The sequence below is a fragment of the Astyanax mexicanus genome, chromosome 6 (genome assembly GCF_023375975.1).
Source record: "Astyanax mexicanus isolate ESR-SI-001 chromosome 6, AstMex3_surface, whole genome shotgun sequence".
NCBI lineage: Eukaryota > Metazoa > Chordata > Actinopteri > Characiformes > Acestrorhamphidae > Astyanax > Astyanax mexicanus.
Window position 1 is genome coordinate 14,897,021 of NC_064413.1, and position 23,124 is coordinate 14,920,144.

At 39.4% G+C, this 23,124-nt stretch overlaps 1 protein-coding gene across 2 annotated transcripts in view; it reads left to right on the top strand.

Moving 5' to 3' along the window:
• rhbdl1 (rhomboid, veinlet-like 1 (Drosophila)) overlaps window positions 1-23,124 on the top strand; it is an 87,135-nt gene that overhangs the window by 20,138 nt on the left and 43,873 nt on the right. For both annotated transcript variants that reach the window (XM_049480101.1, XM_007256813.4), the window contains exon 2: window positions 21,378-21,536. In XM_049480101.1, coding sequence (XP_049336058.1) covers window positions 21,378-21,536 — 159 coding nt within the window. The remainder of the gene's footprint in view (window positions 1-21,377; window positions 21,537-23,124) is intronic.

A 23,124-nucleotide genomic window follows, 5' to 3' on the forward strand; every position in this document is an offset into this window, starting at 1 on the left:
TACTATGAACCTGGGTATGAAACCCACAGTCCTGTGATCAGTCACTCAGCGCTGTATCTGAGTCATCCCTGCCACCAACGTTGTCATTTATCAGTCAGTCAGCTTTACAGAAATGGAGATCTAAGCTCCTGCAGTAGACCTACAAATCAGATATTACTAATTCACAATGAGAAATGACAAACCGTTATTGTTCTACCTCCTGAGAAATGCATGCATAGCAGAAATGTATGTCAGCATAATGAAACCTTTAATTTAATAATGCGCTAGTTCCTAAATTAAATTGTCCTCCTGCTGGCGTAGAGGTAGTGCAGTTCTGTGCAATTTCTGTGTTGAACTTGTTTAAAGGTAGAGGGTTAAATGGCAGCTTGTAATTGAAAAGGCGCTGCACTAAAATGAGTTATTTATGCTTAATATTTTTAATTTGACAAAAATGCCTGTAGATGTAGAAATCATCTTATGCTTAATGGCTAACCACACTCCTGATCTCTGTTTTTCTCTTTAAACTTAATCTGACTTTAAATACACACAGTGTGGAAATTAAAACGTTGACAGTTTTAAAACACAGTGAAAAGTATAGCACTGGCAGCAAACTAGGCAATGAGGAATTCCTTTCACCTTTATAGCTTCTTAAATTTGCTTTTATGGTGTGGAAATGAATACTTAACTGAGAATAGCTCACACATAAAGCTACTGAGGAGCACTCAGAGTGTTGTTTGTCTCTATAGTCCTTATTTGTCCAAAACTAATTCTTACTAGCTGTTGTTGCTTATTAGAAAATATATTTCCACATTTTGTCCTTCTATAAATAAGGTTACAAACTGGTGTGATGCTTATCAAACACAAGTCAAAAGCTCCATAGAGTTAGATGCAGCTAGGGTAGGGTTGTACACAGTTTTGTCATACAGTGTCAAAGTATTAATACGCTATACAGCAGCACAAGCTGTGCTAGTAGAATAGATGGCTGTAGATTTACATAGCTTCTGTAACCATCTCATCCTGCGGTATTTCAAAACTGAGAAACGATACAAAATATAGCTTGCTTACAGAATCACAGACTAAGTGAAGACACTTTTAAATCAATAATTTGATTAATGTTAAATCATCAATTTCCCTGTGGATTAGAACACATTTAATGACCAATTTATTCAGAAATACAAGTAATCTTAAATGGTTTTTCTTGCTACTGTATATACACTCACGCGGTATATAAGGGCTGTCAATGCACACGATTAATTTGCACGCACTATATACACGGGGTGGACAACGAAATTCAAACACCTGGTTTTAGACCACAATCATTTATTGTGGCAAAGTACAGTTCCGCTGAAAACAGAAGAGTTGAGGTGCACATTGAATTCTGCCGTGATTTGGGCATCTGTGGCTTTATGTTTTTTAGATACAATCCGGGTTAGCACCCGAACATCCCTTTCAGACAGCTTACTGTTGCGTCCACAGTTAATCCTGTTGGATGTGGTTCGTCCTTCTTGAAGGTATGCTGACATTACCCTGGATACCGTGGCTTTTGATACATCACAAAGACTTGCTGTCTTGGTCACAGATGCGCCAGCAAGACGTGCACCAACAATTTGTCCTCTTTTGAACTCTGGTATGTCACCCATAATGTTGTGTGCATTGCGATATTTTGAGCAAAACTGTGCTCTTACCCTGCTAATTGAACCTTCACACTCTGCTCTTACTGGTGCAATGTGCAATTAATGAAGATTGACCACCAGGCTGGTCCAATTTAGCCATGAAACCTCCCACACTAAAATGACAGGTGTTTCAGTTTCATTGTCCAACCCCTGTAGGTATATAGCCATGTACAAATATGGTACATATTAAATATTTTGTGTTTCTTATGGAGAATTGTCTGTTTAGGTATCATCTGTGCAGACGAGAGAAAGAGAGTTGTGTTACTCTTGAAAAGCAACAGATAAGCTGTCAAAATGAAACTGTTACCACTGCTGGTCATCCTCCACTGTCAATTCTACACCTTCCCTTCTCTACTCTAATATTTTACTCAATAAACTCTCATAACCTTTCTCCACCCTCCTCTCATTAAGACTATAGACCACTCACTCTGTCCTGTAACCTTCTTATTATAATCTACAGCTAGTTCTTGTTTAAAGTCTCATAGGGGGTATTTATTGAATATGAAGTTGAAGCTGTTCTTTGATATATATATATATATATATATTGCATGTGACTATGGTTGGGTTGAAAAATGCTCAGATAAAGACATCTTCCCAGACGATGATATATTAGAGATATTAGGCCTAATTGGAGACCTCATTTTCTTCCAGTGGAAAAGCTTAGTTCAAAATGTTGTGTAGTCTAAGAAAACTGACCCAAAATGTTTTTAAAATACGGAATTGTTCACTACTCTGCTCTTATCCATGTTTGATCCCATTGTCCTCATAAATTAAGCAAATGTCAAATAAGAAAACACTGGTAAATGTCAGACTCTTCTTGAAAACTATAAGTGGATTTTAAGAAGAAAGGTTGGTGAGTGAGATCCCCTGTCATTGTAATTTTATTTTTTATGGTTGGATGGTGAAAAAATTAATCAGCTCTGCTTTTATTGGATGATATACATTATCGCACATAGCATAACCTAGCATTTGTTTAAAAAAAAAAAACTACTCTCACTGAGTGAGAGCTTGTGGCTCTCCTCCTGGCTTTCCCTCAGGCTATCACTTAGATACCTGCAGCAGTGCTTCTTCTGGTCAGACCTTCTCTAAGCAGTGCTTCATTCGACATATAGTGTTAGCTGTTAGGTCCCTATTTTAGCGATTTATAGGCGAGACCGCATTGTGCAGCGTGATTTAGGGCGTGTTGGTGTGTCTTTGGTTTTGTAAGGACACAAAAAATACACCTCGAAAGGTGCGAAGTGCATCTACTAATTCTCTTAATTTATCATGGTTGTGTTTTAAGCATAATGTAAAATAAACTAATCAGTGTGTCACTTGCCATTCCCCTTAGGAGCCAGATACAGTCTGACTTTGGCGCGCTTATATCTTAACATCACAGCGCTTTGTGCTTCTCAGCAGAGGATACTGACCTGCATGTTCACGCTGTAAGGGTGTGCCAGCAGGTAATTTATGGGTACAGCAATATTATTTTATTCTTCTGTTTTTTTTCTATAGTTTTCTGACGGACAAACAAACAATATGACATGAAACAATAAAACAGTCTGATACACACAAAGCCATCCCCCCATATATTGATATATACAGGGGTTGTACAATGAAACTGAAACTCCTGTTTTAGACACAATATTTTATTGTGGTGGCGGACAGTTCTGATGGAAACAGGAGAGTTGAGGTGCACATTGAATTCTGCCGTGATTTGGGCAGCCGTGGTTTAATGTTTTTTGGATACAATCCGTGTTAGCACCTGAACATCCCTCTCAGACAGCTTCCTCCTGCGTCCACAGTTAATCCTGTTGGATGTGGTTCGTCCTTCTTGGTGGTATGCTGACATTAGCCTGGATATCGTGGCCCTTGAGACATCACAAAGACTTGCTGTCTTGATCACAGATGCGCCAGCCAGATGTGCGCCAACAATTTGTCCTCTTTTGAACTCTGGTATGTCATCCATAATGTTGTGGACATTGCAATATTTTAAGGCAAACCTGTGCTCTTACCCTGCTAATTGAACCTTCATACTCTGATCTTACTGGTGCAATGTGCAATTAATGAAGATTGGCCACCAGGCTGCTCCAATTTAGCCAAGAAACCTAAATGACAGGTGTTTCAGTTTCGTTGTCCAACCCCATGTACATACATATTTATACATACATACATTATATAGGCTCTTTATATAACCCATAAAGGGTCCCAAATTGTGTCAAAAACTTTCTGTTTATGCTTTACAATATACAGATTTTTTTCTATTAGACGGTTCTGCAACATTTGACTTCTCCAGTGAGAAATATTTGGTCTAATAGTTTTTGTCCAATACAGTGCTATTAATCACAGAATCATTGCATACTTAGTAATTATAATTTTTATTCTGTTTTTTGTTTAAGTAAAAGCTGGATCTGCGAGCTGCTGCGTGTGTGTAAGGAGCAGGTGTGTACGCACATTAAACACGTGCCTCGCACACGGTGCACCTGCATAGCTAAAAAGATAGTTATGGACACGTGACTATTGTTGTTGTCAGGGTTTAATTCAGTCAGTGGTGCACCAGGCAGTGTAATTATCTAGGCTTTGTTTTTAAAAGAGATCACAACTAATTTTGAGGCTCTCAATTCCTACATTACTCCAGACATATGAACTAGGCAGCATTGCACTGAGAGATAAGGGGAGAGGCAGGGCCATCATACCCACCCAGAGAGAAGAAAGGCAATTAAACTCTATTGGACTCCTAACCTGTGCCCTCCTGATGATAGGCTCATTGCTGTTCATATTTTAAACTCTATTTGCGAAGAACAAACGGCCACTTTCATAAAATCCAGCAGTGTTGGCATTGCACCACACAGAATGCGCAGCGCAGCAATGAAAGCCAATCAAAAATGAAATGTTAATGAACTCATGCATATTAATTACCAACACCATTTGGGAGTCAAACTGGCCCAGCAATGGGAAAAACAGCAAAATCAGCGCTCTATATTTTACAGAATTCAGTTTACTTCTAAAAAGTTACTATAAACATATATCTGTAGTATTGCATCAAAACACTACATGAGTCTGACACATGACAAGGCTTTGATTTGACACACAGGACACAGAATCAAACGAGGGGCCTAGTAAGTGTGTGGGACACATACAGAATGTAAGAAATGAGAAGGATAAGTTATACTGTTAGTGTTGCAAAAAAAAAAGTCAATATATAACTACAATAACTACATCATATCAATTTAAACTCAAGACTTTGCCGTTTTCTTTTGTACTGTGATACTGTGCAGTAATTTTAAAGAGCCAAGAGGTGTTTCTATCACTCAAAAATGGCCACAAAAAAGTTTAATTCCCCTTTTTCCACAAGATCAAGTATTAAATATTTGTTGTTTTATAAGTTTGTGTCTATATAACTAAATGTGTGCAATTTTCCAGTATGGTACGTGCTAAGCCAGTGTTGTTGACTGAGAAGACCAGAGAACCCTATACCATATTAAAATTTATACTACAGATAGAATGTTGCAGTGAACAGACACATACACATCGGTGAGTACACTCAGAAGACACACACTGTGAGACTGCGAGCACACCAGGGTTGTACAACATTTAGAACTGATATGAGAATTTCCCCTAAATTCCTATTAAATTCTCAAATCTGTATTTGATTTAAGAAACAGGAAGTGGAATTGCAAATTCAAATTGCTGGAAGTAGAATAGGAATTCCATCAAATTCAAATAAATTTGTAATACATAATTAAGGTGTATTTCATAACACTTTACAGTATATATTACATATAATTACAACATGCATTTCATAGAGATATCATTGTATGACAATAAAACATAACCATAAAACAATAAATAATACTTTATAAACAGAATCTTAAAATTGTAATAACCTCAAATTGATCATTTTGAAAATAATAGGACTGCACTTCATTTCCCAGAAGTGCTTGCTTTATCCAAGCCTTCAAAATGGCTGTTCAAATATGATCTGTCCAAGGTTGATCATTAGCTGCAACAACATTGGCCTGTAATGAAGTACTTTATTAAATCATAATTGCATTTACCAAAACATTGTTTCATTTCATTGCTTTGAAATTGAGATATTGCTAAATTTTCAAAAATAAGGAAGAAATGTATGCTTAATGTTGCTGTTTGTACTTATATTTGGAAGAAAAATGTGTGGTAAAAGTATCACATTCTCACTGATATGTGATAAGAATGAGTTTCTCTGAATTGCAGTGAATTAAATTCCACTTCCTGTAATACCAATTAAAAGTCAATTCAATATCCTGTAGGGAGGATTTAATTCAGATTCAAATTCATGCATGCCCAGAGAGTTGTATGGCCAGTGAGGGTTAAGGGCCTTGTTAAAGGGCCCAACAGTGGTGGCATGCAAAACGCAGGTCTCAAACCCACAACCTTGTTGTCGATGGGACAGAGCTCTGTGTAAACTGGCTTGTTAGATTAGTGTTGTTTGAGCCATGACTATACTAGGGAGGAAAACTGAGAACTAAGGCCAGAGTTGTGGTGGTTTTTTATTCAATCTGTTAGGCAGCCAGCTATATACAGTCTCCTTTTTTACAGTAATGGACACTGTTATTACAGAAATGTACATATTTATTGGAAAAAAATAAGAGACCACTTAAAAATGACCACTTTGATTTTACCAAATTAAAACCCTGGAATATATTAATGTGGAAGATGGATGATCAAAAGCCATCAAACTAAGCTGAACTGCTTGAATTTTTGCACCAGGCGTGGCATACAGTTATCCAAAAGCAGTGTGTAAAACTGGTGGAGGAGAACATGGCAAGATGCATGAAACCTGTGATTAAAAACCAGGGTTATTCCATCAAATCTTGATTTCTTAACTTTTAAAACTTTATGAATATGAACCTGTTTTTTTATATTATTTGAGGTCTGAAAGTTTTGCATCTTTTTTGTTATTTCAGCCATTTCTTATTTTCTGTAAATAAATGCTCTAAATGAAAATTCTTTATTTGGAATTTGGAAGAAATGTTGTCCGTAGTTTAGAATAAAACAACAATGTTCATTTTACTCAAACATATACCTATAAAAATTAAAATCAGAGAAACTGATTAAGCAACTGAAGTGTTCTCTTAATTTTTTGCAGAGCTTTAGTATTGGCTATTAGCCTAGCACTATTTACCTAAAGCCCCAAGTGCTAAGTGCTAAGCTAACGACAGACGAGCCTTTAGACAAGGCTTCTGTTTAGTGCCACTGGGGATATCAAAGTGTATCTAGCAGAGCTTTTACCCATCCTGACACCCCCCCCTCACCCCCCACACACAGCAAAAAAAAGGCCACACTGATTCAGTATGCTGTGCTATTAATGGCTACATGGCTACAATGATACTCCCCTGACTGAAGTCTCTAGTGTTGTGCCACTGATACTCTGGTGTTACTCTCTTGGTAATCACACTCCTGGTGTATGTTGTTGATTTTATTCCCGCCATGCTCTGGAGGGAACACCCTCTGCCATACGGAGCGTGTCTGCCGCAGCCATGGAAACTGCAAATCTTTTCTTTTTTGGGCTGCTGTAATAGACCACCGGCCTAACACAACAAAAGCAGCATTCATACTGAGAAAGATCAGACGGTCAGGCGCATCCGCAAACCTGCTGTTATGTGTCTGATCTCAGAAGTCAGTGCCATCTGATTGGTCTTTGTGCCTTTGGTTTGATGTACGCTAATGTTATTTTTTTCCTCGCTAGCGTTTGATTGCTCTGGCCCTTTGGCGCACTCAGGCATACACACTCCAGCACAGGTTCGTATTCCTATATTTGTGGAGTGTCTCATTCTCGTCACTATGACTGTAGGGAAATGTTGCAGTGCTACATCTTTCATAATTTTAGCTTTAACCTCTAAAACCTGAAGATCTGAAGATCAGCTTTGATCAGGTGCGCTTTCTAATAAAAGCTGCTATTTTTGTCAAAAATATATATTTTTTTCCTGAAGTGGAGCAGTCAGATGTCCCCACAGTGTCAAAAAATGACGGTGTTTTCCATCATCCTGAGAAGATTTGGTCCCCAGAAAGAGATAAATACACACACCCCACACTCCAACAGGCCTAGGCTGATGTGAGTGTCAGGAGGAAATGGAGGTTAAAAGAGTCATCATTCACTCCCCTCGTCTCCTGTCAGTGAACCACTCTCCTCACCCTCCCTTTCACTGTATTAATCTCTCTTCCCCTCTCTCCTTCTCTTTCTGTTACTTTAACCATGTTGCTCTTTTATCACTATGTCTTTAAGAGGGATGCCCAATATTTAATTCATTTCAATTCATCAGCAGACATTCATTATTTATTGATTTCCTGGTCAGGTTCATGGTGGGTCTTGAGCTTACCTGGAATCATATGTATATATAGATATAGATAAAAGACCACTTAAAAATTGGAGTTTCTTTTTCATTTTACCAAATTAAAAAAATTCTGAAATGTAATCAAGAGGAAGAATTATGGTCACAAGCCATCAAATCCAAGCTGAACTGCTTGATTTTTTGCACCAGGAGTGGCATAAAGTGATCCAAAAGCAGTGTGTAAGACTGGTGGAGGAGAAAATGCCAAGATGCATGGGAACTGTAAATAAAATTCAGGGCTATTCCACCAAATATTGGTTTCTGAATTCTTCAAATTTTATGAATATGAACTTTTTTTATTTGCATTATTTAAGCTCTGCATCTTTTTTCTCATTTTCTGCAAATAAATGCTCAGAAATGTTGTCAGTAGTTTATAGAATGTTCATTTTACTCAAGTATATACCTATGAATAGCAAAATCAGAGAAACTGACTGAGAAACTAAATCAGTCTCAGTTTTTTTTCCGGGGTTGTGTATACTGTTTAATATAGGAAGATTAATGTTTTTAATGGTTGTTTTATGCTTCTGTTACTGCGTTTATTGGCTCATTGTTCAAATGGTATGATTGAATGCTTAGGTCCATGCTCATATCACAAGTCTTAACCTTGGGGCACTGGTGGCCCATTGGTTAGGGCATTGAGCATTGACATGACAAGAAGTTTAAAAATAGTTGTTATGAATCAAAGTTGCCAGTTTTCTGTCAGATTTGTTTCATTTGCTTCTCACTCAATGTGCTTTATATATTAGCGTTTAGAGACCCTTCCCAAATCACTCTCTATACCCTGCACTGCCCCTCAAAGTGTACACTCTGGTGATAGGCAAGAGATCTACAGGACACATGGTTTTAATCAGCCACATTTTTGGGACGTCTTCGCTATATCTATATATAAGTATGAAATTAAACTGGAGTCACTGACTAATAACTGGACCTGTGTGATGTTCTATAAGCACAGATACAGCTTTTATATTGTTATATTGTTTTAGATATTGTGGAAAGATTAAAGAATACATACCTCAAAAATCACACAGTTTAGGTCACCCAAATGGCTAGCACCGCCCTGAAGACAAGGTTGTGGGTTCGATACCCGGGCTCAGCAATGTGCTTCTGTTGGGCCCTTGAGCAAGGTCTTGAACTTGGGACAGTGGTGTCTCAGTGGTTAGAGTACCAGGCCATTGATGACTAGGTTGTTGGTTTGATAACTGCTCACTAGGTGCTGCAGTGATGGCTGCCAACTGTTCCAGGCACATGTGCTTTGTGTATGTGTGTTCACTGCACTGCTGGGTTGAAGAAAGAAGCCACATTCCATCTGTGCATACTTAAACTATTCTCCTGGATTGCTGTATTGTTCTTTGGGAAATACAATAGGTCTCTCAGTTGTATATGATGCTGCACATAAAACTCCTCCTCAACATCCATTGTCTGCAGTAGCTAATAAATGAAAATATTCAGAAAAACGAGTCGATCAGGAAAAGCACCCTTGTGTACATCAAGCCTTGAATTCATGGCCTCGTCCACCTTGGATCGCGACCGCCCACAGGCAGAGCTGAAGCCACGCAGTCTTGTCAGACAGGAGCTAACTGCGCTAGGAAAAGCATGGCAGTTCGTTTCTGTATTATTTGTGCAAATATCTCATCATATGCTTTGCCCAGTAATTCAAAGCTAAGGAACAAATGGTTAGAATTTGTCTATGGAACACCACCAGCAGAGTACAAAAGTTAGGTAGGTGTATGTTTAAAACAATTCTGTTTGCACTAGTTAAAATATTTTTTTTTCTAAAAACTAGTTTTAATTTCTGGGCATGGACTACCCACCTCTGTCTGTTTACATAGGTTTTGTCATGATGAGCACAGAATTGCAGACACGTGCAGATACTGATAGAAATATATGTTTATTATAAAAATAAACAGATGCAATACGTGGTTGATACAGAAAACAGTTAATCACCAGAAACCAGAGCAATGTAGACAAAACCATACCATAAACGAGAGACAGTCCAGAGTTCATACACGAGAGATCCAATGTCAGAGGTAATCCAAGAGGCAGTAGTGAAAACACAGTCCAGGTAATACACAAGCAATCCAGTATCAGAGGCAAAAGCAATAATCGGCGTTGAGAAAACAAAGGCAAGGTCCTACACAAGATAAACTGAGACAAGAGATATAGAACGCTTTGTAATGAGGAGAACCTACAATACGCGGCGTGGGTGTTTGTGTGGAGTGCTCTTTTATAGTGCCAGTAATCAGTATTCAGGACTTCCTGGAGGAAGCAGGTGAGGTGTCACGTGATCAGGTGAGTGCGTGATGTCAGCGGGTGGTGCATTCTGGGTAATGTAGTTGTTGACCTGAGAACCTCCGTTAGAGCTGGGTGTGGAAGGGACAGAGGAGCTAACAGCACCAGACGTGACAGGTTTACATAGGATCTCCGGTGGATTTGGTGTTTTACAGAGACTCTTAAGACTAGGTCAGTGGCTTAACTGCACTCAGCAGGGCATTACACATGTTGTGAAGTAGTAACATATGACATGCAATGACTGTTATCAGGGTAAACATGTCTTTATTTTAAAACATTTCTAACTGTTGTTTGTCTTGCTGTTGAGCAAGAGCCGAAATCCTATTGTTTCTGCCCTCCGACTCCTCCACCAGACTAAAGCAGTGTTATACTGGATCACTGGCACATTTTTTTCACAAAAATACGCTCACATTGCATTCATTCATACTAGAGACCACAGCTAGATATTTTAAAATGAATAAAAAAACGATGGAACAATTTATTAAAACTACCTTTTAATAAATTGTTTCTTATTTATCCTATTTTCACCCTAAATTAGATGGCCAATTACCCTGCCCACATAAGGACATAATGACTTCATTGTCCCTAGCAATTCCACCAACAATAGGAGGATGAAGACTATCACATTGCTCCTCCAACTGCCATTGATGCAGCATTACTTTGTAGCCAGTGTGCTTAGAGGAAAGCGCAGCACCAAAGCTCTTATATATCAGCCAACAGATGCCTGTGCTGACCAACCTTACATTAGGGGTGCTGAAGGAAGAGAGCACCATCTACCCACCCAGAGAGAGCAAGGCCAATCTCAAACTCCAGCTGCTGATGTCGAACAGGGGCTCGAGCCGGCAGTTCTCAAATCAGATCAACTTTTAACTCTGCAAAAGTAGCTTTTTACTTAGTCTCAATTTTTTTTGTTTTAAAAATGTTTATGTATTGTTATAAGCAAATGTAGTATCGCTAAACAGGCCTAGCATCAGCTCACATCGTCCATATTGGTCCTGCCTTAAATAACTCTCTGTAAATCCTTCTCTCATTCTTTCCAGCCAGTCTACTGCCGATGTCTGTATTCTGTTCTTTTCTTTTCTTTAACCCTTTTCCTCCTTCCATCTCTCTCTCTCTCTCTTTCTCACTCCTTCTCTCTTTCACTCCTTCTCTCTGAGTGACACATCGGTAGCCTGTAACCTGTAACCATGGCGACACCGCGGCATGTCTGTGTTGAATCACTTCAGTAACTGCTCGTCTCTTTTTCCTTTATCCCTCTCTCCAGCCGTCTGCCCCGCTCCCTCTCTCTCACCCATTGCCTCTAGTCATTCTGACTGGCTGTGATCTCCTCTCTCTTCCTTATCCCTTCTTTCTCCTCTCTCTGGGCTCTATGCCTTCTCTCTCAGTTCACCCATTCCATCATCCATCCATCCAGCCTTCCATTCATTCACTCTCTCTCTCTCTCTGAATGCCTTCTGCTTTTACACACTTCCTACCCGTATGGTGACACAAAATCACACACACACGCATGCAGGCAGGCAGGCAGGCAGGCGATTAAGTAAAAATAACTGCTCGCTCTTCCTCTCTGGTGTTTTCAAGAAAAGCTTCAGGCGTTTAGTCAGTTACTCACACAGATTATGTCTCCCATACTGTAATCTTTAGTGTGACATGGTTACAGTGTGTGTGTCTCTGTGTGTGTGCTTTTTTTTTTTTTTTTACATTTTCAGGTTAAAAATAAAAAACCTGCCTATCTAAATATCCTTGTTATGTAGATCAAAGCTAAAAATATATATATTTTTTGTATTATATGTATAGAAAATGATTTTGCCTACAGTATCATACATAATCAGAGACTACACTACTAGTAATGTAATGGATCACAAACCTCCCGGTTCAGATCAGATTATGGTTTTAGAGGTTTTAGAGTTTAGATTTTTTTACATTAGGGCCTTATCCCCCACCCATAGTAGAATAATAACTAAAAAGTAATCTGCCTCCTAAATACACTACACACATGGACAAAAGTGTTGGTACCCCTCGGTTCACAGAAACCCACAATGTTCACAGAAATAACTTAAATCTGACAAAAGTATTAATAAATAAAAAATGTATGAAAATGAACAAATTAAAATGCAACATTGATTTTGAACCATGGTTCAACAGAATGATTTAAAAAAGAAAACTCATTAAACAGACCTGCACAGAAATTGATGGTACCCCTAAAATAATGTGACAAAGGGCACATGTTAAATCAAGGTCTGTCCACTAATTAGCATCACAGGTGTCTACAATCATGTGATCAGTCAGTGGGCCTATATATAGGGCTACAGGTAGTCACTGTGCTGTTTGGTGACATGGTGTGTACCACTCCCAACATGGACCAGAGGAAGTGAAGGAAAGAGTTACCTCAGGAGATAAGAAAGAAAATGTTCCTGTGACTACAGTTCACATATTATTCATAAATTTAAGATCCAAGGGACTGTAGCTAATCTCGCTGGACGCTGCTGCAGGAGGAAAATTCATGACAAATGACAGACGGACAATAGGAATTGTAACAAAAGAGCCCGGAAAAAACTTCTTAAGAGATTAAAAGTGAACTTTAAGCTCAAGGAACATCACTGTCAGATCACACCACCCACTGTTGTTGAGCCAAAGTGGACTTAATGGGAGCTGACCAAGGAAGACACCATGGTTAAAAGCAAAATATAAAATGCCAGACTGGAATTGGCCAAACTACATGTTGACATGACACAAAGCTTGTGGGAGAATGTCCTATGAACAGATGAGACAATTTTTACAGACGGAAAAATGAAGCATATCAAGAAAAGAACACAGTCTCTACTGTGAAACATGGAGGAGCCTCTGTTATGTTCTGGAGCTGCTTTGCTGCATCAGGCACAGGGTGTCTTGAATCTGTGCAGGGACCAATGAAATCTCAGGATTGTTAAGGCATTCTAGAGAGAAATGTGCTGCCCAGTGTCAAAAAGCTTAGTCATGGGTCTTGCAACAGGATAATGACCTAAAACACACAGCTAAAAACACCCAAAAATGGGGAAGAGGAAAACATTTGACTATTCTAAAGAGGCCTTCTATGAGCCCTGACCTAAATCCTATAGAGCATTTTTGGAAGGAGCTAAAACATACAACAACTGTAGCAGTTTGCTCATGAGGAGTGGACCAAAATACCTGCTGAGAGGTGCAGAAGTCTCATTGACAGTAACAGGAATTTTGTTCACGCGTGTAAATACATTACCAGGCTCTGTAAAACTTGACAGCACTGTTTTGTTTCTTTATTTGTTTTAGTGACTTTTATATGGAATTATTGTCTTTCTCCTTCTATCCATGCGCTTGTTTTCTTTCATTCCATTATATATTAAAAGGTAATAGTGCAATCTGTTGTTTGAGGTTGACTCCCACATTACCAGGTTTATCAACTCGCTCTGTTAACTGGCATGCTCCAACTGACAGCTACTGTTACAGTGTAGTGGGTTATAATGATTGTGACCGGCGGTATCTGGATTAATTTGTCTGTGTGAATCTGGCAAAAATCACATTTAAAATCACATTCTTTAGCTTTTGTTGGACATGACAAATGTAATGGGGTCATGATACTAGTCCCATATCCCATGACATTTGGCATGTCAGTGGACATTTGTGTGGCACATTTAACATTATGATGAGAAATCTGTGTGTGTATGGGGGGGGGGGGGTTGTACTCATTGCTGCTACATTACTGAGTATAATAAATTAATATCTCATAAGGTGACGGCACGCCGTCTCTGAACACTCTTTGTGTTTTTAAAGCTACAGACACTCGCTCCTTATTATTTCATCATTTTGTCTGCAGAACATATTAAATGGTCTTTAAATATCCTCTCTTTATCTTACCCTCCCACTATTTCTCTCCCCCTCGCTCTCTTTCCTGTCCCCTCTCTCTGCTTCACTATCTTTGCTGCTCCAATCTTCTCCTCCCATTTTTCTCATTTTCTCTCCCTTTCTCCTATTTTCCCTCTCTATCCCTCTGTCCCTCACTGATTAAATTTTGAGGATGTGCAGCTCTGTATCAGTGATGGGGACAGCTCTATTTCAGTGTTGCAGTTGGAAATGCAGCTTTGTCTCAGTGAGTGCATATGGTGCAGTCTTTATAAGGACATGCAGCTCAGTTCAGTCTTGTATTGACAGTTTTGTTACTGTCTCTGTCTTATTGAGGATGTGCAGCTCTTCTCCTTGAGGGTGTGCAGCTCCTGTCTATGAGGATATCTTAGTGAGGATGTGCAGTCTTGTCTCAGTGCTAATTTGTAGCTCTATCTCAGTGAAGAGGTGCAGCCCTGTCTCAGTCAGTGATGACATGTAGCTCTATCTCAGTGATGAGATGCCGCTATATGTCAGTGAAGAAGTGCAGCTCCTTTCAGTGAGGATGTCTTAGTGAGGATGTGCAGGCCTGTCTTAGTGAAAAAGTGTAGCTCTGTCTCTGTGGGTAAATGTAGCTCTGCGTCTGTGAGGACTTCCAGCTTTATCTCAGTGTCGAAATGCAGCTCTGTCTCTGTAAGTATAGCTTTATCTAAGTAAAGACTTGCAGTTCTGTCTCTGTAAGTATAGCTTTATCTCTGTGATGAGTTTAAGCTTTATCTCTTTCAGGACATGCAGCTCTGTCTCAATAACGGCATGCAGCTCTGTGTCAGTGAGGAAGTACAGTCCTGTCTCAGTAAGGACATGCAGCTCTGTGTCAATGAGGAAGTACAGTCCTGTCTCAGTAAGGACATGCAGCTCTGTCTAAGTGTAGTGATGCAGCTCTGTCTCATTGAGAACATGCAGCTTTGTCTCAATGAGGAAATACAGTCCTGTCTCTGTGAGGACCTCAAGCTTTATCTCAGTGAGGACATGCAGCTTTGTCTCAATGAGGATATCCAAGCCTGTATTAGTAAATAATTGCAGCTCTGTCCCTGTGAAGACTTCCAGCTTTATTTCAGTGTGAACATGCAGCTCTGTCTTTGTGAGGAAATGTAGCTCTGTATTAGTAAGTGATTGCAGCTCTGTTCCTGTGAAGACTTCCAGCTGTGTCTCAGGGTGAACGTGCAGCTCTGTCTCAGTGAGAACATGCAGTCCTGTCTCAGTGAGGACATGCAACTCTGTCTCAGTGAGCAATTGTAGCTCTGTATTAGTAAATAATTGCGGATCTGTCTATGTAAAGACTTCCAGCTTTATCTCAGTGTGAACATGCAGCTCTGCCTCTGTGAAGATTTCCAGCTTTATTACAGTGTGGATATGCAGCTCTGTCTCAGTGAGGAAGTGTAGCTCTGTATCAGTAAATAATTGCAGCTCTGTCTTTGTGAAGACTTTTAGCTGTGTCTCAGTGAGGACATGCAGCTCTGTCTCAGTGAGGAAGTGTCGCTCTGTATTAGTAAATAATTGCAGCTCTGTCTCAGTGAGGAAGTGTAGCTCTGTATTAGTAAAAATTGTAACTGTCTCTGTGAAGACTTCCAGCTTTATCTCAATGAGGACATGCAGTTCTGTCTCAGTGAGGAAGTGCAGCTCTGTATTAGTAAATAATTGCAGATCTGTCTCTGAAGACTTTCAGCTCTGTCTTAATGAGGACATGCAGCTCTGTCTCAGTGAGGAAGTGTAACTCTGTATTAGTAAATAATTGTAGCTCTGCCTCTGTGAAGACTTCCAGCTTTGTTGCAGTGAGGACATGCAGCTCTGTCTCATTAAGAAAGTTCAGCTCTTTTTTTGGTCAACTTATAAGTGAGGAAGTGTAGCTCTGTGAGAGTGAATACTTTCCACTCTGTTCCAGTGTAGAGTTGCAGCTCTGTTTCAGTGAGAATGTAGAGCATTGTGTCAGTGCTGATAAGCAGCTATTTCTCAGTCTTGTTTAGTGGGTAGTATTGGCCCTGTCTCTGCTATTTTGGCAGTGAGGATTTTTGTGTCTGCTTCTCTGCTTCTCTTTGGTTAAGTCATGTGCAGAAGTCTGTAGTTTTAACCACTTTTGAAGGTGGTCAGAGACAGACCTCAACCACATTTAAAATAAATGTAAACAGAATGTGTTTTCTGACTCTGGCAGACATATGTCTGTTACTGTGGATCTTGGCTTCTCTCTCCTGCTCTGTCTCCCTTGTTCTGTGTGTGTGTGTGCGTTTGTGCACATTTTGTGAACTCATGTTTGTACTTACTGGTAGATAAAAAGGAATAAAGTTTAGAGTTCCGATGTGGTTTAAGTAGTCTCGCGTTTTCTCACAGTTTTCTGGATCAGGACAGTTTTCATGCAAAACTGTCAGACAGATATGATGTATATGTTGGTGTACTTTTATGACGATCTCATCTGATGAATGCATCTCACTGGGGATGCATTTTAATGATAAGTGTAAACAGAATCCAGTCAAAAGTATTTTCAAATACTTTTATATTTAAATACAAAATGTATGATAATACCAGGTGTAAACAGTCCAACTGTGTTTCCCTATAGGTGATGTTGAATCTGTTGTGTAATTTACTTAACTATATTTAGATTAACTGATGGGAGTGTTTTCTATTCTTTCCCCACTTCTATACTCCCCCTCTCTCTGTCTCTCTTTTTCTCACTCCTTCTCTCACTGCCCTTTTTCTCTCTCTCCTCTTACTGCGCCCAGGGCCGCTGCTAAGGTTTTGGAGGCCCTAAGCATAACTGGTCAGGGAGGCCCCCCCCATCCCCCCCCTCCAAAAAAAAAAAAAAAAAAAACACACACACACACAAACACAAAAGGTTTACGCAAAATTTTACTATTTATTAAAATTACACATGTAACTGTGAATATTTACAACGTTATAAGTAAGGCCAATAACAGTGAAGAACAGCACAAGAGTACTATTTATAATGTATAAATAATAAATGAAACGATGCATGTCTATTTTAAGCAGTGGACACGTCATTTACACAAGCCAGCCTTAAAGGTTATGAAATTATCGTTTATATTCGTGGTGTATTTATATCAGCCTGTCAAAATCTATAGAGCTGTCTGATCCTGCTGTCATACAGACCATTTGGATAGTGCACTGACGGCATTAGTCAATAAGTAGGCTACTCTGTTTATTAATTTTTTATTTAAGTCACTAAAAATCTTCAAACTACTCTACTACTATTTGCAAACGTGCCACGTGCCTTGCAATACCCAGATTAGTTTCTAGTTAAGCGTTTAAAGCTACCAAATCAGCAAAGCCAACGTAACTAGCTCAGGCAACACCACTGAACATGAAGTAATCAAAACTATTTAAACCAGGGGTCTCAAACTCATTTTTGCCGAGGGCCACATTGGCATATTGGCTGTCCTCTGAGGGCCAGATGTAACTTATAAATATAAGAAAATGTAACCAGATGTAATATAAAATGAATGTAATTACTCCTTAATGTTAAATAACTCTCAATATACTATTTATTCAATCAAATATTACAGTTGCATGGAAAAATGGTTGCTTGTTGCTCTATTAACATAAATCCTTTTAATTTATAAGTTATATTAACTTTGATCAAAACGTTTGATACTGAAATAAGGCTTAATAAATATAAAATCAAAAATTGTGAGCTGTGACAGATTTAGCATTTCCTCAGATTTAGCAGTTCCTCATCCAACCACTAGTCGGAGCTGCAGCTGCAGCACCACAAGCCCGCAGTCTTTGCTTAGTCAGAGCTGCAGCCCAGCCACGGGCTACAGGGCTCAGCTGAGCCAGTCTGGAGCGTTTTTAAAAATTTGTAAGTTCTTCTGTGAATGAAATAAAATAACCCCACTAACCGGATAATACAGCTCACTACAGTTCATCTTTCAGCCCAAGCAGCTAACAGCAGCAGTTTAGAGCAGCGTCACGGAGTCACTGCTCGGATTACATTATAAACAGGTCAGTTAGCGCGCTGCTAACCTCAGGATGTTTATAACTACGGAGTTTAGTGGACACACCACGGCTGCAAGGTTAGACTGTTGATGGCTACTGAAGACTATTAAAGCAGGCAACGCAGCGTAAGCAAAAAAAAAAAAAAAAAAAAAAACCACACACACACACCAAAATACAAGTTAAGATAAAATATGAAAACGAACATAATAAAGCATAAATAATTAAATTGAATTGCGGGCCAGATGTATGTTTATTTTGTTAACCCGTGAGGGGCCGTATGAAACCGCGTCGCGGGCCGCATGTGGCCCGCGGGCCGCTACTTTGAGACCCCTGATTTAAACCTTTATCATCGAAGTTACTCACCAGAAAGGGACGCATGGGCCTCATCTTTCTGCTTCTTTTTCTTCTTCTCAGCTCCAGACTCAAACCGTCGCTTCATAGTTGAATTACCATTTAGTAGCAACTTCGCGCGGTGAACTTGTCTCCTGCCAAACTCAAGTAGCGTTGCTACTTTAGTTAGGACTAAGGTTGCCAGATAAGTTACGATTTTTCATCCTATTTGTTTATTTTATTTTAAGTTTTTAACTTACACAAATATTGCACTGGACAAGTTTTTGTATAGAATGGCCACATACACTTTAAAAATGGTTAAACATGCGCAAGATTTAGCGCCTCCATGCATTTTTTGATTATTTATTTGACTGGAAAATGTCACATCTGGCAACAACCAACAGAGCAAACCGAGCCGTGCCATTTCAGGCAATAGGGGTGGGGGCATTATATTATGCACAAAAATAATAACGTGCCGCTTTAAGTAGTAGAGTAGGTGCCCCATGCAATGTTTAAAGACAAAAAAGATGAGTGTATCATAAATAATTCACATTGGGTTTTAAATTTAATGATGTCATAATTTCAACACATTTCATTCTCAGTCAATTTGGCTCCCTGCAACTGCAAAATGGTTGAGGCCTAACGCTGGCTGCGTTGTCTGCGTATGCAGAGCGGCGGCCCTGACTGCGCCTCTCAATTTCTCTTTGTTTCCCTCCTTCTCTCACTGCCCTCCTCTTTTCTCTCTGTCTCTCTCTTTCTCTCTTTTTGTCTCTCTCTTTTTCTCTTTCTCCTCCTCTCACTGCCCCTTTCTCTCTCTCCATCTCTTACTGTACCTCTCGTTCTCTTTCTCTCTCTCTCTTTTATTTCTTTGTTCTCTCTCTTTTTCTCTCCCTCCTTCTTTTGCTGGCCTGCCTTTCTTTCTTCTTCTCTCTTTATCTTTTTCTCTTCCTCCTTCTCTCGTTCCCCTTTACTCTCTTTCCTTCTCTCACTGTGCCTCTCTTGTTCTCTTTCTGTCTCCCTTCTTCTCTCACTGCCCCTTTCTCTCTCTTTTTTTTCTCTATCTCTCTGTTTCTCTCCCTCCTTCTCTCACTGCCCCTTTTTCTCTCTCTCTCTTTGATTTCTTTGCTCTTTCTCTTTTTCTTTCCCTACTTCTCTCACTGGCCTGCCTTTCTCTCTCCTTCTCTCTCTCTTTATCATTTTCTCTCCCTCCTTCTCTCCCTAGCCTGCCTTTCTCTCTTCTTCTCTCACTGCTGTCCCTCACTCTCTTTCTCCTTTTCTCACTGGCCTGCCTTTCTTTCTCCTTCTCTCACTGCTGCCCCTTTCTCTCTCCCTCCTTCTCTCACTGGCCTGCCTTTCTCTCTCCTTCTCTTTATCATTTTCTCTCTCTCCCTCTCTCACTAGCCTGCCTTTCTCTCTCCTTCTCTCACTGGCCTGCCTTTCTCTCTCCTTCTCTTACTGCTGCCCCTTTCTCTCTCCATCTCTCTCTCTCTCTTTATCTTTTTCTCTCCCTCCTTCTCTCACTGGCCTGCCTTTCTCTCTCCTTCTCTCTCTCTCTCTCTCTTTATCTTTTTCTCTCCCTCCTTCTTTTACTGGCCTGCCTTTCTTTCTCCTTCTCTCTTTATCTTTTTCTCTCCCTCCTTCTCTCAGTCCCCCTTTACTCTCTCTCCTTATCTCACTGCTGTCCCTCTCCCTCTACCTCCTTCTCTCAATCCCCCTTTACTCTCTCTCCTTATCTCACTGCTGTCCCTCTCCCTCTACCTCCTTCTCTCAGTCCCCCTTTACTCTCTCTCCTTATGTCACTGCTGTCCCTCTCCCTCTCCCTCCTTCTCTCAGTCCCCCTTTACTCTCTCTCCTTATCTCACTGCTGTCTCTCTCTCTCTATACCTCCTTCTCTCACTCCCCCTTTACTCACTCTCCTTCTCTCATTGCCCCTTTCCCTCTCTTTCTCTGACTGCCCCCTCTCTGTCTTCTTCTTTCACTGCCCCTGTCTCTCTCTCTCATAAATAAATAGTTGTAAATGTGAAATGCAGTGAATTAGATTTAATGGGATTAAAAGTATGCTTGTGCTCAATTAAACAGCTTTGAATTATTACACACCCACACACACACATACGCACACACACACACACACACACACACGTGCACATGTACACACACAACTCGCGGTATGGGTTGTCCCATATTTCTTAATATACAGAACTAAAATGATCAGTTACCATATATACACACAGCTCTGGTATTCAATAAACTGGGGACAACATTTCTCTTAAATTCCAAATAAAAAATGTATCATTTAGAGCATTTATTTGCAGAAAATTACTTTTAATACTTTTGCTTGAATATGACTCTCTGAATCAGATTACCCACCAGTTCTGAGCTGAGTTTGATCGGTTGAGGAGTTTGGTATGAAGTGAGGTGGTGGTCATTAGCATCCTGACCTTACTAACGCTTGTCACTAAATGTAATCAAATCGAAACAGCATTTCTCCAAAATTGAGTAGTAAAGTCATAAACCTTCCAAATAAAGCAAAAGAAACTTTAATACTTTTATAGAAACAGTAAATGAGTAACAGTAAGTGCTCTGATATTTTTCCTCTTAACAAAGCAGCAAAACTGATACTGTAGTTGTATGGCAGTGTGTGTGTGTGTGTGTGTGTTTTTGTGTGTATGTGTGTGTGTGTGGTCTACAAGGCACAGTGGTGTTGCTAGGGTTTTTACACTCGTCCGTGTCTCCTTTAGGATGAAAGCGAGTCCTCCAGTCAGAAATGTGCATCGCTGAGCAGTTCTGTATTTAGAAACAGGCCAATCAAACTGCATTGAATGCAGATGTCACTGTAACAGCTGGAAAGACAAACCCACTCACACTGACCTTCTCTCTTTCTGTGTGTGTGTGTGTGTGTGTGTGTGTGTGTGTTTAGCTGGACCCTGAGCAGACTGGTTTCATCGCGGTGGAGAACTTCACCAGTCTGGCCGAGCAGCATGAGCTGCAGCTGGACCCCTCAAAGCTGGACATGCTGCTGGCCCTCGTCCAGAGTGACCAGCGTGGCCACGTCTGCTACCAGGAGCTCATTGAGCTGGTGAGAGACACACAGGCCCACATTCATGCATGACAGACATGCGCTGGCAGAAAGATAGAAGATCACGATAAATAATTACAGTTTATCATGATTTACAATATTATCTTACAAAGAGATTAAATAAAAATCCTGTGTATGATACAATGAGTACACAACAAAATCACACAAAATCCTCGTTTCGCAATTTTTCCGCTTTTCGCAGGCAGTCATGTCAAACTTTTACAATAGAAATGCTACAAAATTACTTGGACTTAGGTCTTTTTACATTTACTTGTTTTTTTATCATTTTGAAAATGGTGACAGTGATAATATAACTGTATATACACTAGTGGTGTGCCAATATTTTTGAATATCGTGAACAATATTATACCCTGAAATATCGTGCCACATCACCCACCCTTAATTATCACATCAGGGTACAACTTTTTTTTGCTGTTTTTAGCAAAAGAAAAATTCACACTGTTCTCATTTCTCATTTTATATCGTCGCTGTCCTATGAAAAACACTTATCTCCATTTTAGTCGATTTTTAGTTTAATACATAATTTGAATAGACAGCTGTTCCTTACACTGTGCCAAAATTTCTTGATAAAAGGACCAATAGAAACTCTTCAAAATGACATGAAATAAACCCTTTTTACATTGACTTCCATTGAAAGTTCACAAGGTTTTTTCTCTCAAGTGTTTTTCATTGGACATCGACGATATCTACTAGATTCAGATTATAGATTATATATGTCCAGTATCATTCAGTCCTGGATATTTATCTCAGTTAGGGGTGTGCCATATCATATCATATGCAATAATAACATTTCATTTTCATTTTGTTGCAGTAGTGTATTCTTGAAATAATTTTGAAATAATTCAGTGTTTTTTCATATCGTCCAAACTACTGTTATCGCGAAAATACCATGAAATATCATGATAATATTTTAGGGCCATTTTGCCCAGAGCCTAATATACACATAGTGTTTTGAATGTCTTTTTTTAATAACTCTAAGGTAGTGGTGGTTGTTCAGTTAGAGGATATCTGTCTATTTATCAGGTATGTCTATTTAACACTAGTTTACTCTCTCAGGACTTCATACAAACCTACATACTACTCAGTGTAGCTGTAATGCTTACCGTGTGCAATATCCATCTCACTACAAGTACTTTGATCCCCTTATCATCATTTGTACAATATGTTTATTGTGCAATATATTTCTCACCTTTTTTTATCTACTATTTATTTTATATGTATTCACTGCTGCTACTCTTTGTGGAATAATACTGGTCCACCCTACCATAATCATATCTCTATGCACTAAATGTTTATATTCTTTTTCTTACTATATATCATTTTTTAAGTATCGTAGGTTTATTAAACAAACAACACATCTACATTTGGTTCCTGGCACTAAATGCATACACTTAGTAAGGGGCATTTCTACACAAATAGTTGATTTGCTTTGATACGAATTAGGTAACGAATTTGTTTTCGCACAATGAAGGACACAATCTCACTAAAATGCATCACAACAAATCAGATGTAACCAGACTAAAAAATGCAAGTGTGAAAATGCGCTAACAAAGTATAGCACTGCACC